This window comes from Onychostruthus taczanowskii, unplaced genomic scaffold, assembly GCF_017590055.1.
Source record: "Onychostruthus taczanowskii isolate IOZ18803 unplaced genomic scaffold, ASM1759005v1 scaffold23, whole genome shotgun sequence".
NCBI lineage: Eukaryota > Metazoa > Chordata > Aves > Passeriformes > Passeridae > Onychostruthus > Onychostruthus taczanowskii.
Genome location: NW_024499573.1, coordinates 4,793,203 through 4,806,669, shown reverse-complemented (window position 1 = coordinate 4,806,669; position 13,467 = coordinate 4,793,203). Strand labels below are relative to the sequence as shown.

Sequence of the window (13,467 nt, the reverse complement as noted above, 5' to 3'; positions counted from 1 at the left end):
GTTGAATTTTTATAGCACTACAAGCTGAATGTCTGGTGTTCTTATTTATTGCCCAGCAATAGTGGATATACTCATGAAACATTCTTTAAGGAGTGTTTTGCTCCATTTAGGAAAGAACAGCATCACTCAATCTGGCATAGCTTCTCTATTATGAGAGACAGAGTGTTCATACATTTTCTGCTCCTTTAGGAGAACAGTCCAGTTCTAAGCTCAGACAGTTTTCACCCCCTTCCTGAAGAGGATATCCCAGGAACTGATGACTAAGTATCCCTTAAATGCAGCTGTATTGACTGTATTATAAGCCCTGTGGAATAATTGAAGTATTAGTTTCTGGAGATAGTACAGTTCCTTCCACATGTGCTCATAATTTCTATATTTCCACCAAAAGAGGGGCTGGCTGATCTCTCAAGCAAACAATGCCTGTCTTTGGCTGCACTGAATATGTTCATTTGCAGGTATTAATCACTAATGTTACCTCTGTCTGAGGTAGGACTGGAATATTTGCTGTGGATTATGATAAACTAAAAGGAAAAGCAATACAGGCACCATCATGAATGATTTATTCTAAGAGAGTTCAGCAGCTATAGTCATAGGACACATATTCCAAGCACTAAGTGGGAATTTAAATTTCCATATCTTGTAAATGCTATATGGAGTTGTTATCTATTTGCTGTATCTTTTATTGGAAGTTCATCTGTCTTCCATATACTCAGAAGAATAAATGTGGAAAACAGTGTTTACAGGAATTTGAAAGACTGGTGACCGAAGTGCCGTAGCCTTGAATGGTCAGCATTAATGGAAACACAGCCCCTGTATATCTGTGATTCAGTCCCAGGCACAGGGACATCAAAGAAAAAGATAAAGCAGAATCCATTTCCTTTAACTGCTATTAATTAAAAGGACTCTAGTTCTAGCATTTCATGGCATTTCTAGCCCATAATGGCAGATGAGCAATTCCAAGCTGTTCATGCTGACATTTTACCTAAGAATGTGATATTTCTTAGAGAGCTCAGTAAGAAGTTAGATGAATTCTAAAAATAAGAAGGTTAGTTAGAACTATGGTAAATGCTGGTTAATAAGTTATGTAATTTTACATTCTAGATCCTGTCAAAGAATATGGGTGTTCCCCTTGGCCTGAAGTTGAAAACTTAATTAAAAAGTGTTTAAAGGAAAACCCTCAGGAACGACCAACATCTTGCCAGGTATTACTTAGTTTATTTGCTTTTTTATGATAGATGGCAGTACAAAGTTGTGGTTTCTGAAAAGGAATCAGACATTAAGTTAATGAGAAGCACAAGTTCCTGTTGCTCTTTTCTGGAATGGAAACTGCCATGAAATATTGCCTGCTCTCACCTTCCAGAATAAACTGTTCCATTGAAATCTACCAACCACATGTTCTAGCTTGCTATTTTCCCTGTGTTGCTTTGTAGCAATTGGAGTGAAACATGATTCAGATTAATTCTTGGTCTTTACTAGAGCTATGCAAAAAAGTCTTTGTTAAGTAGTATCAGTGCAGTTACACACTGTTCTGTGGCAGTACAAGTGACCAGGGCTGCTGAGATACTGTGTCCATATCTAAAAAATGCTGTTATCTGTTGCTTGTTATTTATTGCTGTACAAGCCATTGTTGTCACCACGGGCCTGCTGTGGCTTTCTTTATAGGTTTATGAGATCCTGAATTCTGCAGAGCTTATCTGTTTGATGAGATATGTCTCCATACCTAGCACATCTACAGCAGAGTGCATGGTGGCTGCCAATCAAAGCTGCAAGAAGGCAGGAGTCTGGATAGGCAATGGGAACACAGAAAAGGCACAACTTTCATTTGTTAACCTAAACACAGATGGGCACACGTGTGAGGTATGTGGGAAAGTTGACATTTATTCTGTTTTTTCTGGCAGACAGATATATTTCAGAAAAATTAATTGCATTTTTACAGCAGGATATTACTTCTGGAAAGCTAAGCTTTGAGAGAACAAAGGTTGCTCATAAGTGAGTCATCACTGTATCCATGAAATGAAGTAGAAAAGCAGTTGCTTTTTACTCTCTTCCTGCCATCCAGCCTGAACTTTCTCATAATACTGTCTTTCTACTACTGGATTACTTTCTTCTACTGAGATGGAAACTATTTCTAACATGGAGACTACAGAAAGGAGTTAATAATTAGGCAGACCTTCATATCTCTACATCCTTTCTATAATCCAGGCTGTCTCTTAGCAACAACTTCTCATTTCCTACAAATGCCATCTCCTTGTGCCTCTTTGGTGATGCCCTCCAGTTCCTTTCATTTGATTTTGTACATCTCAGTTGTATCCTATCAGCAAAGGGGAAAGGTTTTACCCAGGACTGATGTGCTGTGATGAACATGTGTGCCAGAACTGAGCATGATTCATCATCAAAGTTCTTTCAGTTCTATTTCCATCTGCCATCTGTTGACCATGATACATCTGAATTGGTAGCTTTGGTATAAATTATGTGGGTTGTTTTTCTAAAAACAAAATGAGAAAAAGAAATATTAGGGCAGTATTTTCATTGTTAGCAATTAGTATTGCAAGAGTTCTATTTGTTCAATTCTCTGATGGCTTCAAGATCTTGATTAGAATAGAGTACCTTTCTTTGTCAGTATTCAGCTGAGAGATTTTCCTGTGTGCTGTTTGAGGGGTCCTTCCCAGCACTTGGAAGATAGGTGGCCCAGCTGATGATGTATTCTGCTAATAGGGAATTAGATTTCTTAAAGGGAAAGTTAGGCCAAGGGTCTGTCCAGAGTCCAAGAAGATTGTGCTATATTTTTATCATCAGAAATTTCTAGCATTTACCGTTACTGAAATAATGACCAAGTTGTTTTTCTTCTTCTTTTCTGACTCAGGATATTGCAGACAGTAAAATTATAAGTTTGGCCTTAGTGACTCTTCCTACTGAGAAAGAAAACTGGATTGTAGCAGGAACCCAGTCTGGTTCTCTGTGGGCAGTTAACACAGAAGATGAAACAAGAAGGCATCGTCTGCAGAAAATGTCAGATTCTATCACTTGTTTATACTGTAATTCTCTTTCAAAGCAAAGGTATAAATGAATTTTAAATGTTTTGGGTTACATTTTGAAAATACTGCTAAACTGAGGTGTTCAGAAAATGACATCTGTACACATTGCACTTTTGTTCTGACAACTGCTTATTTTGCCTGTGTTTCCACTTAATTTTGCACCCAATGCAACTTGGGACTACATTCATGATCACAGGGGTTGTGTTTGCTTTTAGTGTTTAGCTGAATACTTGAAATACTAGAGACTTCTCATTTTAATTTTTCTTACCTGATTAAGACACTTCTAGAATTAATTATTTTATTTTGTTTCAGCAAACAGAAGAATTTCTTCTTGGTAGGCACAGCTGATGGCAAACTGGCAGTTTTTGAAGACAGAGCAGTAAAGGTAGACAACTTTTCTGTCTGTTCTACAGAGATATCAGTAATATCTAAAGCAGCTACCAAGAGTAGCTTTATTTCATGCCAGTTATTTTTAATTGCTTCTCTAAAACTAAAATTAATTGCTTCTCTAAAACTAAAAATAATTTTCTATTTTAGTCTGAGAGGAACTGCACACTTTACAATAACTGCTATAAACAAAAGAGTTAAGACTTGGAAAATTCCTTTGAATGGCCTGGCAAACTGTGTAGAGACTGACATTATTGGTTGTTGTTAAAAATATTCTTAATAGTTTTGACCTCCTTTATTTATTGCTGTGATAGCTCCTTTTTCCTCTCATTTAGTAAATTTTTGTATAACAGCTATGTTGAAAAATAAAATATTGTTTAGGTTTTCTGTAGATGAGAGTTCTGCTCACAGAACAGATGAAGAAATGCTGGGAGCTGTTTATATCATCTGGCCCCTGAAGGTTTAGTTCCTGACCATATGCATTTAGAGCAGTTATGGAGTTGCAGTGCATTTCAGAATTAGAATATGGTCCAGTGTAGGACATCTTCAAACACACAGATGTATCTTTCCAGCCAGTCCTTGAATTGTGCCAGGGGTTGCAGAAAGTGTCAGTCCCTGCTCTGGCCTGTTTCTGCTCTCAGGCTGTCTCCTATGGGATATCTATAATGGGAATATGGTGCTTTTCAGTCAGTAACGTTCTGGAAATGGTCTGGGCCATCAGAAAATCTGGATGAGTAAATTTAATTCAGCAGGCTCTGTGGCCTTGTTTTAACAGGATTCTGAGTGTCTGCATCCTCCTTGTTTCTAATGCAGAATATATTTTTTCTTGCAGTGTAAGGGTGCTACGCCTTTGAAGATACTGACTATAGGAAATGTTAGCACACCCCTGATGTGCTTAAATGAATCCTCATGCTTATCTGAAAAAAATGTAATCTGGGGAGGCTGTGGGACAAAAATCATGGCCTTAACCAGTGACTTCTCTGTTCAAAAGCTCATTGAAACAAAGACAAGTCAACTGTAAGTTTCTGATTTTTATAAGTGATATTATTTGGCTGATTTGTTTTCATCAAAGGTTTCTGACAGTACTTTGGGGTAATGTCTTGTTCTAGAGTTCATTCTTTGAGTTTGCTTATTTCTGTTCTTTTCTTTCCATAATACAGATGGAATATCAGTGAGAATGTTGAAAGTATTTGTTGCTGCTTTTAAACAAGGAAATATATTTTTACTCCATAAAGGATAGATGAAGTCAATATCTATGCAACTGCTCAGTTTTCATCTCCAGTTGGCCTAGTCCAGGCCCTGTTTACTTTACTTAGAATTATACATACATATTTATCATAGTATTTGTCCTTCCATGTTTGTCAGTATGATAAGAGTGCATGTCTATGCCCTATATATATTTAATCATGTCTGGTTGCTGACTTCTCACTATTTAGAAATTATTGACTGAGGGTTTGGGAGTGTTTGATGTAATTCTCACATGGACAAATCCTACTCTGAAATTAAGGGGAGTTTTTCCTGAGTAGGGAAGACAGTGTTTGATGAGAAAGATTTATTAATAGACTTTGAGCATTAATGTGCCTCCAAGGATGTCATCAGCCTAACTCTGTTACTGTGAGAATTTATGTTGAACTGTAGGAAGATTAAAGCAAAGCCTTTCAGTGGTATCTTAGCCTAATTTGATTTTAAGGCTGAATGATTCTGCAAGAGTCAGAGGGAAACTAATCCCACTCAAAGTAGTGAAGTTCTTCTACTAGGTATTTTCTATGTATCTGACTGGAGTTCTTCTCTCTTCTAGGTTCTGTCATAATGCCTACAGTGATGCAAACATTATTTCAATAGCAATCGACAAATCCATCTACCTGGCAAAGAAAAACAGCCATTTTGTGGAAATTTGGGACAAGAAGACAGAAAAACTTAGTGAATTAATCGACTGTGCACATTTTCTTAAGTAAGTGGTTTATTTCAGATTTTTGGCCTGGTGGATAGGAAGGAGAATGTCAGATTGCCTTCTCTAGCGTTGTACCCTAACCTGCCAGCAGTAAGGAATTTGTCCAGTTTGTTGGGCAAGTGTGGATTTCCTATCCTGTCTTTTGGCCCAGAACTTCAGAATATTCCATGCAGAATCCCACTTTTTAAAGACCCTTACTGTACTTCCCCAATTTCTCTATGATGTCAAGAAGGCTTGTTAAGCTCGAGAAAGAAGAAAGTCTTTTGCTGTTCTACTAAGGCTAATCCAGTTACTTCCTGCATCTCCTGAACAAGAATATTTTTACAGTGCACAAATTCAGTAGGAAATCAGATTTTTATTAACTGTGACAGCTTTTTCATTTGCATTTAAATTGTTCCTCTGCCTTAGCGTGCCACACCCATTTCTTTTTTTTGGTGAAGTTAGGAGCAGGTGTAGGTGTGCTCTTCCTGCTTTGCTGTGACATTAACCTCCTGCAGACTGGGGGACAACTGAGAAGTGTTGCTGTCTCCTATTTAAAGGTCTTCTGAAGCAGACCAGATGGCTCTTTGGAGCCCAATAGTCTTCATCCCAGTTTGTTTGCGTGAGAGTTTTGTGTTTGGCTTTGTGAATATTGCTTAAAAGTCTGGTATTCAGAGTGTCATTTTAGTAGCTGCAGAATAGGTGCCACCAAATTCCAATGCAAATTCTTTCCATACTTATAGGAACAAAGTGGAAAAATTAAATAAGGAATCAAAACACAAACTGGCTTATTCTGGAAGAGTGAAGACCATTTGTCTGCAGAAAAACACTGCCCTGTGGATAGGGACAGGAGGAGGACATATCCTGCTGCTCGATTTGTCAACGCGCCGTCCTGTACGAGTCATAGACAAGTTCTGTGATTCTGTTCGAGTCATGATAACAGCTCAGCTGGGTGAGTAAAACCCTCAAGTGATGAGTGTTTTGAAATCACTGCTAAGTTTAGGTTTGCTCTGTACTGCTTGTTAGGGTGTTCCAGGAACAGATTAGCATTATCCAGGATTTGTTCATTCATTCTACTCCACGGCTGTCATCTTCCATCAGTGTCACTCTAGGGTGTAAACTGAACACCAGTAGGCTGAATACCTGTGCCCACATAAATCAGCAGCTCTTCCCTGACTTGTCACTGGTCTGCACGTGAACTCCCACCTTACCTGCATCCCTGTGCTGTGCTTCAGCAGAGCTCTCACCATCCTCTGTCTCGTGGTCTGCCTGTGTTCTTTCTCCATCTCAAGTGTTACACTTCTGCCTTTTCTCTCTGTGGACTATATTGGATTTTAATAATTTTTCTTTCATTGCTTATTGGCTAGTTTTCTTCTCCCATTCTCATTCAGGAATTGTTCTTTTAGATTTGAGTCACAGGCAGATCACAGCAGAGCTGGTAAAGTGCTACACCCCTGGACGTGGGGTGTGGACTTGTACAGATGTGCTGCTGCTGTCACCAGGGGCAGTTGTTTTGAGCTGCTGTAGGTAGACAGGAGTTGTGAGGTTTCAGTGGTGACCACAAACAGCCACAGGAGTGCAGCTGAGGAAGGGACACTCCTTGGCTGTCAAAACTTCCTTCACCTGTGCACTGTTCCCAAAAGTAATAAAGGCCATATAGACTCAAGTTTATGGTACTGCTGTGGTGAATACAGTCAAAATACACATTAGTTCTAAAAGTACTTTGTGGCACAATATGTGGATTCCCATCACTTTCCACTGTGTTTTGGAAAAACTCTGGAGTTTCCCTGTCAGTGTTATTTAAAGTGTGTTTGCTGTCCAAAAAAAACCAAACAACCAAACACTGAAGCTGTTGTGAATTCAGCAGCACACTGTAATTCTGCTAGCAAATATCACAGTTGCAGGCTGTGGATGTTTTCTCCTTGCCATCAGGAACTTCTTCTGCGGGCTGTTTCTTCCTTTCTGGCACCAGAAGAATCCATAGACTACAGTTTGGTCATAGTACTGGCAACATCATATGAGTCAAACATACCTCACCTTCCTCTGACTTTCCTTTGCCTGAAACAGCAAGTGTCAGTCTGGTCAGAGCCCAGCTGTTAATGGTGCCAGCTATAGCACAGCATTGTCATTCTATCTAGTCCTGATAGCTACAATGTTAGTGTCATAAAGGGACATTTTATTTCCAGCATTTTGTAAAGAATAGTTGCTATGAAAACATAATAATTTTTGCCTTGCTGCTGTCATTGATTGGGAAAATACATTGTATAGTATAGCGTGATTTAAAAAGCCTTGAGGCTCAGTCACATCAACATTTTTAATCCATATTTTATTTATAGAAAAATTAATATTCAGCAGTTTAGCTGCATTTGCACAAATCTCAAGAACAGAAAATAAGATTGATATATGCAGTTTGATGTGTAGTTTTCCTTTTGATCATCTTTTTGCAGCAATTATTTATAAGGGCTAGGGTTTTTTTTCCTAAATTCAAGGACTTGGTTTCTACTGGAATCTCTGAAAATGGCACTGAGGCTGCTGAGCAGTTTTTCAACAGTACCACATTGCTTATATGAAATAAGAAAAGATAGAGGAATTTTTTTTTAAATATTTGTGTGAAATAGTTTCATTTAAGGTTAAAACATGTCATGTCAAGCAGAGGTAAATATTTCAGGAAAAAGAGATTGCCAGACTTTGAGACATTAGTTTTATCTATACTTCATATATGAATATGGAAATACAATATCATTTTCCCACTCTGTCACCTAACACATTGATGTTCAATAGGCATGAGACTTACCACAGAGAATAATTTAGATGTAAATCTGTAGTTTATTTTGCAAGTGCAAATTTAAATTTCTATATAGTAAGACAGGACTAGGTCTAAATAAGAAACATTATACTTAAGTTCCAATCACTTTTGTAAGGATTGATTGGCTATAGAAAAAAATTAAATTTATGAAAAATCTGAGCATGGAGCATATGTACGGTTCCCACCATCCCTCATCTACTATAACCAGGTTTACATCACTCTCAGAGGAGAATGTAGTGCTGACCTCAGGGAAGGAAAAACCTCTCTCTACCTTGCAGAAGTCCTGGGCATGTTAAAAAACTTCCCAACTGCAGCTTTCACAGCTGTGCCATACTCCAGTCTATTTATGCCCCAGAAGCTGCTCCCCTCCTCATCTTTGCCCTGGCAGCATCAAGCTCTGTGCTTGAAGCAGTGTGAGAGCTGTGGGGGTGTCTGCACAGTGGGGGCTGCTCCTTCCCTGGCCTGGTCCTCACCAGGGATCTAGGCTGGGCCCTGTATTCCTCTGCTAGCTAAAAGCCAAGGGCTCTCCACCCTCATTGTGCTGCCAATAGGAGCAGGGAGCTGCTGTGGCAGGAGAACACGGAACAGCTTCTGTCTATCTTTGCAAGACATGTACAAACATGTCTTGGAAATAAGCAGGAAGTTGATATTGAAACACTGGCACGTTCTGTTTATCCTTTTGTGATCCAGCCACTACCATCTTCCAGGTCTTTTTTGTGTTATTCAGTAGGCATCTTCTTATGATCTAGCTCCTATTTTTCCTTCCCACCCATATGCCATCATGAGTTTAAAACTTTTAGTTCATAGTTTTTACTCAGTATTTTGTCATATTTTGTTGGTTTGGTTTTTTTCATAACTGAACTGGTACGTTTTGCTGTGCACTGGGACTTCACTTGCAGCCTGTCCTTTTGCTGTGACATCTGTTTCCTGTGACTCTACCACCTCTGCCTGTGCTGTATAATGGGGTGCTTTGTTCTTGGGCTTGTTCAGCAGGCTGGTCGGCTGATCCTGCGCTTATGCCTTGGAACCCTGATAAAGCCTGACATTAAATGGAGATGGGAACTATATTGTCTTTGTGTCTGGGTTTTTCATGGTTAATGATTTTGAATAAAGGGTCTGATTGATTGAACTCTGCTTTCTGTCCTCTTATGCTCTTATGCCTTGATGCCATTTACTCTTTCTGTCCTTAAATTACAAAATTCACATTGAAATGAAGATGTGACATTTTATTTCTTTGAAAAAGGGAGTCTCAAGAATGTGGTCCTTGTTTTGGGATACTGCTATAAAAGTGACACCGAAGACAGCAAATATCACAAAGGTATCTGAATTGTGTTTTACTAGCTTGTATTATTAGTGGAGCAGACACTGTTGTGCTTGACTACTCACTGAGTGAAGAGTTGATCATCATTTGACAAAATTTTATTGAAACGCTACTATTAAATAGTTTTTGTTTTCTTTTGCATATCTGGGCTTGTACAAACTGAAAGTAACTTCTAAAAATGGGTCTGAGGAAGCCACTGTTCGAAAGATATAATAAGATTTGTTGCAAAACTGTATTTGGAGAGTAAATGTAATTGTCTAATTGGAGAATGTATCAAATGGATTTCCAGAGATGTCTGTGCTAGGTCAGGAGTCCCCAGTGTTTTCATGAGTGCTATGAATGAAAGAATAGTGAATGTACTTTTTAGTTTTGCAGACAACTCACAGCTAAGACAAGCTCACCAGAGGGCAGGATTAGAACTCAAAATGACCCCGACAAATAGAACTAATGGTCTGGAAGGAAATAGGATACAGTTCTGTAAGGACAAATGCAAGACCTTTTATTTAATTAGAAATGATCTGCTGTACCAGCATGAGGAAATGATCAGCTTAAACAGCAGTGCTGCAGAAAATGGGTCAGAATTGATCAGAGGCTGGTCATGAATCAGCCCTGTCACGTGGGTGCAGATGAGGCAAACACCACTCTCACATCACACCATGGAAGTGGTGTCTATAAGGCATGAGCTAATTCTTACACTGCTGGGTGCTAATGTGGTCTCTGCTGGAGGAGCCTCACCATTTATTGCTGAGTGATCTGGACTATTAGGAAGAGTCCAGAGGAGACAAATGCAACCTGTGAGGAAATGTTGCAGGGAGTTAAATTGGTTAATATAAATAAAGCTTAGAGAGGACATGACAATAGGCTTCAAATATGTAAATGAAGAGCAAGAGAATAAAGACTTGTACATATTCCCTGTGGGTTGGATAAGCACAAACAGGTTTCTGTTACCAAGGGAGATTTTGGTCAGACATTGGTAAAAGCTTCCTGACAATTAGGACAGCAAAGAGCTGGAAGATAAAAGATCTGCATCCTTAGATTTTTCTAAGAACAGTTAAAGCTGATGCTCTGATCAATGCCCTTCCTCATCTTTATCTCATCCCAATTACAGTGACTCCTAAAAATGTGGCAATGGCAGTATACATTTAAGGAGGGCAAGTGTAGATGAACTGACTGAAATTAGTCAAACTTTAGAGCATTGGGTTTACATTGTGGTATTCCCAAATTCCTGTAACCATAAGAACATGTATTGTCTTGTTAGCATTTTTATTTTATTTAAGAGTGACATTAATTACAGAGAAGAATCAGAGACTCCAGAATCTTTGGGGCCTTAGTTTGTAAGCCTCAACTCATGTAAGTGTTCTCAGTTGTCCCTATTCCACTAAAAACAGTGTGAATTCTTCATGAATAAAGAGTTGTTTGCATGAATGGAGACTAAAGAAGTAACCTTTTCTCAGTGTATTCACTAGCTTATGAAATCAGTTTTTATTTTACGGTGAATGGGGTTTGAGTCTCATAGGCATTTAGGGTATACCTGCTTGGAAAGATAGGGATGAAATTTTAGCAGGCACCTCAGTATTGGCATTAGCTGTAGCTCAGGTCAGTTCCTTAAGGCCCACGGGCACTAGAAATGTTTTTTTTTCCAAGTAAATTTAAATGGGTTACTCTAAATTTAGGAACTAGAATGCAAATCATTGTACAAGTACAAACAAACAGCTTGTAACCCATAACTGCATCACCTCACACACAAAGTGTCATGGAATCTATCTTCTGGGTCCTAAAGATAATGCTTCTTTGTGTAAATTTATGAGTAATTGAGAACAAGCAGATAGATAAGCAAAATCATTTCTAATTATGCCATAACTCATCTCTGTTGCAGTTCTCAAATTTTCTTTTTTTTTTCTCCAGAGTTACAATCCTGCGTGTCAGTGTGGGACATTAACCTGCCCCATGAAGTGCAAAACCTGAAAAAACACATAGAAATGAGACAGGAATTAGCAGAAAAAATGAAGAGCTTTTCTTTGGACTGAAAAGTCACCCTGCAAGTGCCATTTTTTTTTCTAGTCTTCCATCCTAACATACTGTGCAATATTTACAACTTCTTCTTCCTGTTGTTTTTAACCTAAAGCAGGAAGAAAATTACCATGAGAGTATTCATAGAATGCCAAGAAGAAAGAAGTTATTTTTAATATTCGAAAGGACAGAAAACTGTTGGGAATTTCTGATTCTAAAATGCTATCATGGATCTGTTGTTTACCTGTGAAGTTCTGCTCTCTGCAGCTATGGCTCAACTTCGGTATAACATCGTTCATCCAGTTTTTGATCCCAGTTAAACTGGGAATAAGCCAGGAGACTATAAATGGCTCTAATTTACTTCATTATCTCTATGAGTTGACCCTCTAATAAGAAGCAAAATGTAAACCTCTATGTGTTTACTGCAGTTTGCATGTATGAATTTGCTCCTGTGATTCATGGCTTTGTAATGTCAGAGCTCGTGACCCTATGAAGAAACGTCATCTTTTATCTAACGCAGTATTTAAAGGAATATGTAATTACTGCATTACTCTTTGAAAACAACAGGCTGAATTGTCTGTGTTCCTTCCATGAATAATTGATTTTTTTTCATTATGACCAGAAAAAACCCCCATTGTGCTACTATAATAAAACATCTCCAGGATAAACACAGGCGAGGCTTCCGTACGTCGGTGTCCTCGTGCAGCGCTGAGCCTGCCCGCTCCCAGGAGATGCAGTCACAGCACTGGGAGCGCTGCCAGTCACGAGCTCGCTGGAGCAGCTCCCTTGGAAGGGAGAACGGAAAGCATGGGGTCAGTGCTCTGGTCTAAATGCTGCTATGACTTGCTCTTAGTCCAACTTGCTTGTTTGCTTACCTCAGTCTAGAAAAAGGGGAACTTTTGATTTGATTTTTCTAACTTGCAAAGTTTCCACTTATTCATTCTTGTTTGAATTTATGTTGTTTTGGGGGATAATCAGGGGAACCTTGAGGAGTGTAAGAACTGGCTGCCTCTTCCAAATTTGTTTCCACACATCATCATTCAAGAGTCACTTTTTGCTGCTTTCTGGCTGTAAGTCCAAGCTGCTGCTTACAGCCCACACTGACCTGCTCTAAGGAAGTGCCTTATTTCTGTACACCTGAAGACAGACACTCTTTTCTTTTTTTGAAGAATCCAGAAGAATCCACAGGGTGCTCCCAAAAATCTCAGGGAGTGGAGCATCCAGAGCCATTCCTGAGTCTAGGGAGCTGAACAAGGTTGAGCAACCAAAAAGTTCTCAGTTTTTTGTTTGTTGGGGTTTTTGGGTTTTTTTTTAGAAAATTGCATACTGGGACAGCAGCATTTCTTTTGTCCCACTCTAGCATTGTTCTATTTTCTGCCAGTTGTGGAATGCATACTCAGGATTCTTGTCAGATATGCATCCCAGTTTCTATGAATTCTTGTAATCTGTGTACTGAGAAGAATTTGCTATTTATATGGGATTTTATAACTCGGAAAATATATATTATGTTAGAATGAATATGGTTGGTTTTTTTTTTTAAAAGGAAAGAATACGTGCATTGTAATTAAATTTATTTGTAAGTCATTTTGAAATGCAAGCCTAAACATTTCTATTAAAACTGTGCTTTGTTAATAATGTAAGTCTACTTTTTCATCATTGAATTTTTAAGGAGGGGCTTTTCTGTGCAGCTTTTGTGGCATTTAATTCCTTCAGGATGATGCAAAATCCTGGCTCTGTAGGTATTATTGACACAGCTGCATTCCTGCTGCACACTGCTCTGTCACAATGCATGTCTTGAGCCCTTTTCCCTTCCCCTGTTTGTCTTCTGCGTGGTGTTCCTGCAGCCTTCCCCAGAGATGGGAGGTGACCTGTAAGGAGTATTGTCCCTGCAGTCATTCATCACCTCTCCAAGACTCTGGATAACATGGATCCATAGACTGAATTGGGTCATGCATTCTGTATTACAGGGAGGGCAAAG

General features: G+C 38.9%; 1 protein-coding gene across 1 annotated transcript in view; it reads left to right on the top strand.

The window, feature by feature from the left end:
- Positions 1-13,118, top strand: part of LRRK2 (leucine rich repeat kinase 2) — a 63,021-nt gene extending 49,903 nt beyond the window's left edge. Inside the window, 9 exon segments of the mRNA XM_041405346.1 lie at positions 1,102-1,202; positions 1,663-1,857; positions 2,864-3,057; positions 3,348-3,420; positions 4,255-4,439; positions 5,221-5,373; positions 6,096-6,304; positions 9,402-9,476; positions 11,385-13,118. Of these exon segments, the coding sequence (XP_041261280.1) occupies positions 1,102-1,202; positions 1,663-1,857; positions 2,864-3,057; positions 3,348-3,420; positions 4,255-4,439; positions 5,221-5,373; positions 6,096-6,304; positions 9,402-9,476; positions 11,385-11,506 (1,307 nt within the window). The 3' untranslated portion in view covers positions 11,507-13,118.
- The last annotated feature ends 349 nt before the right edge of the window (positions 13,119-13,467 follow it).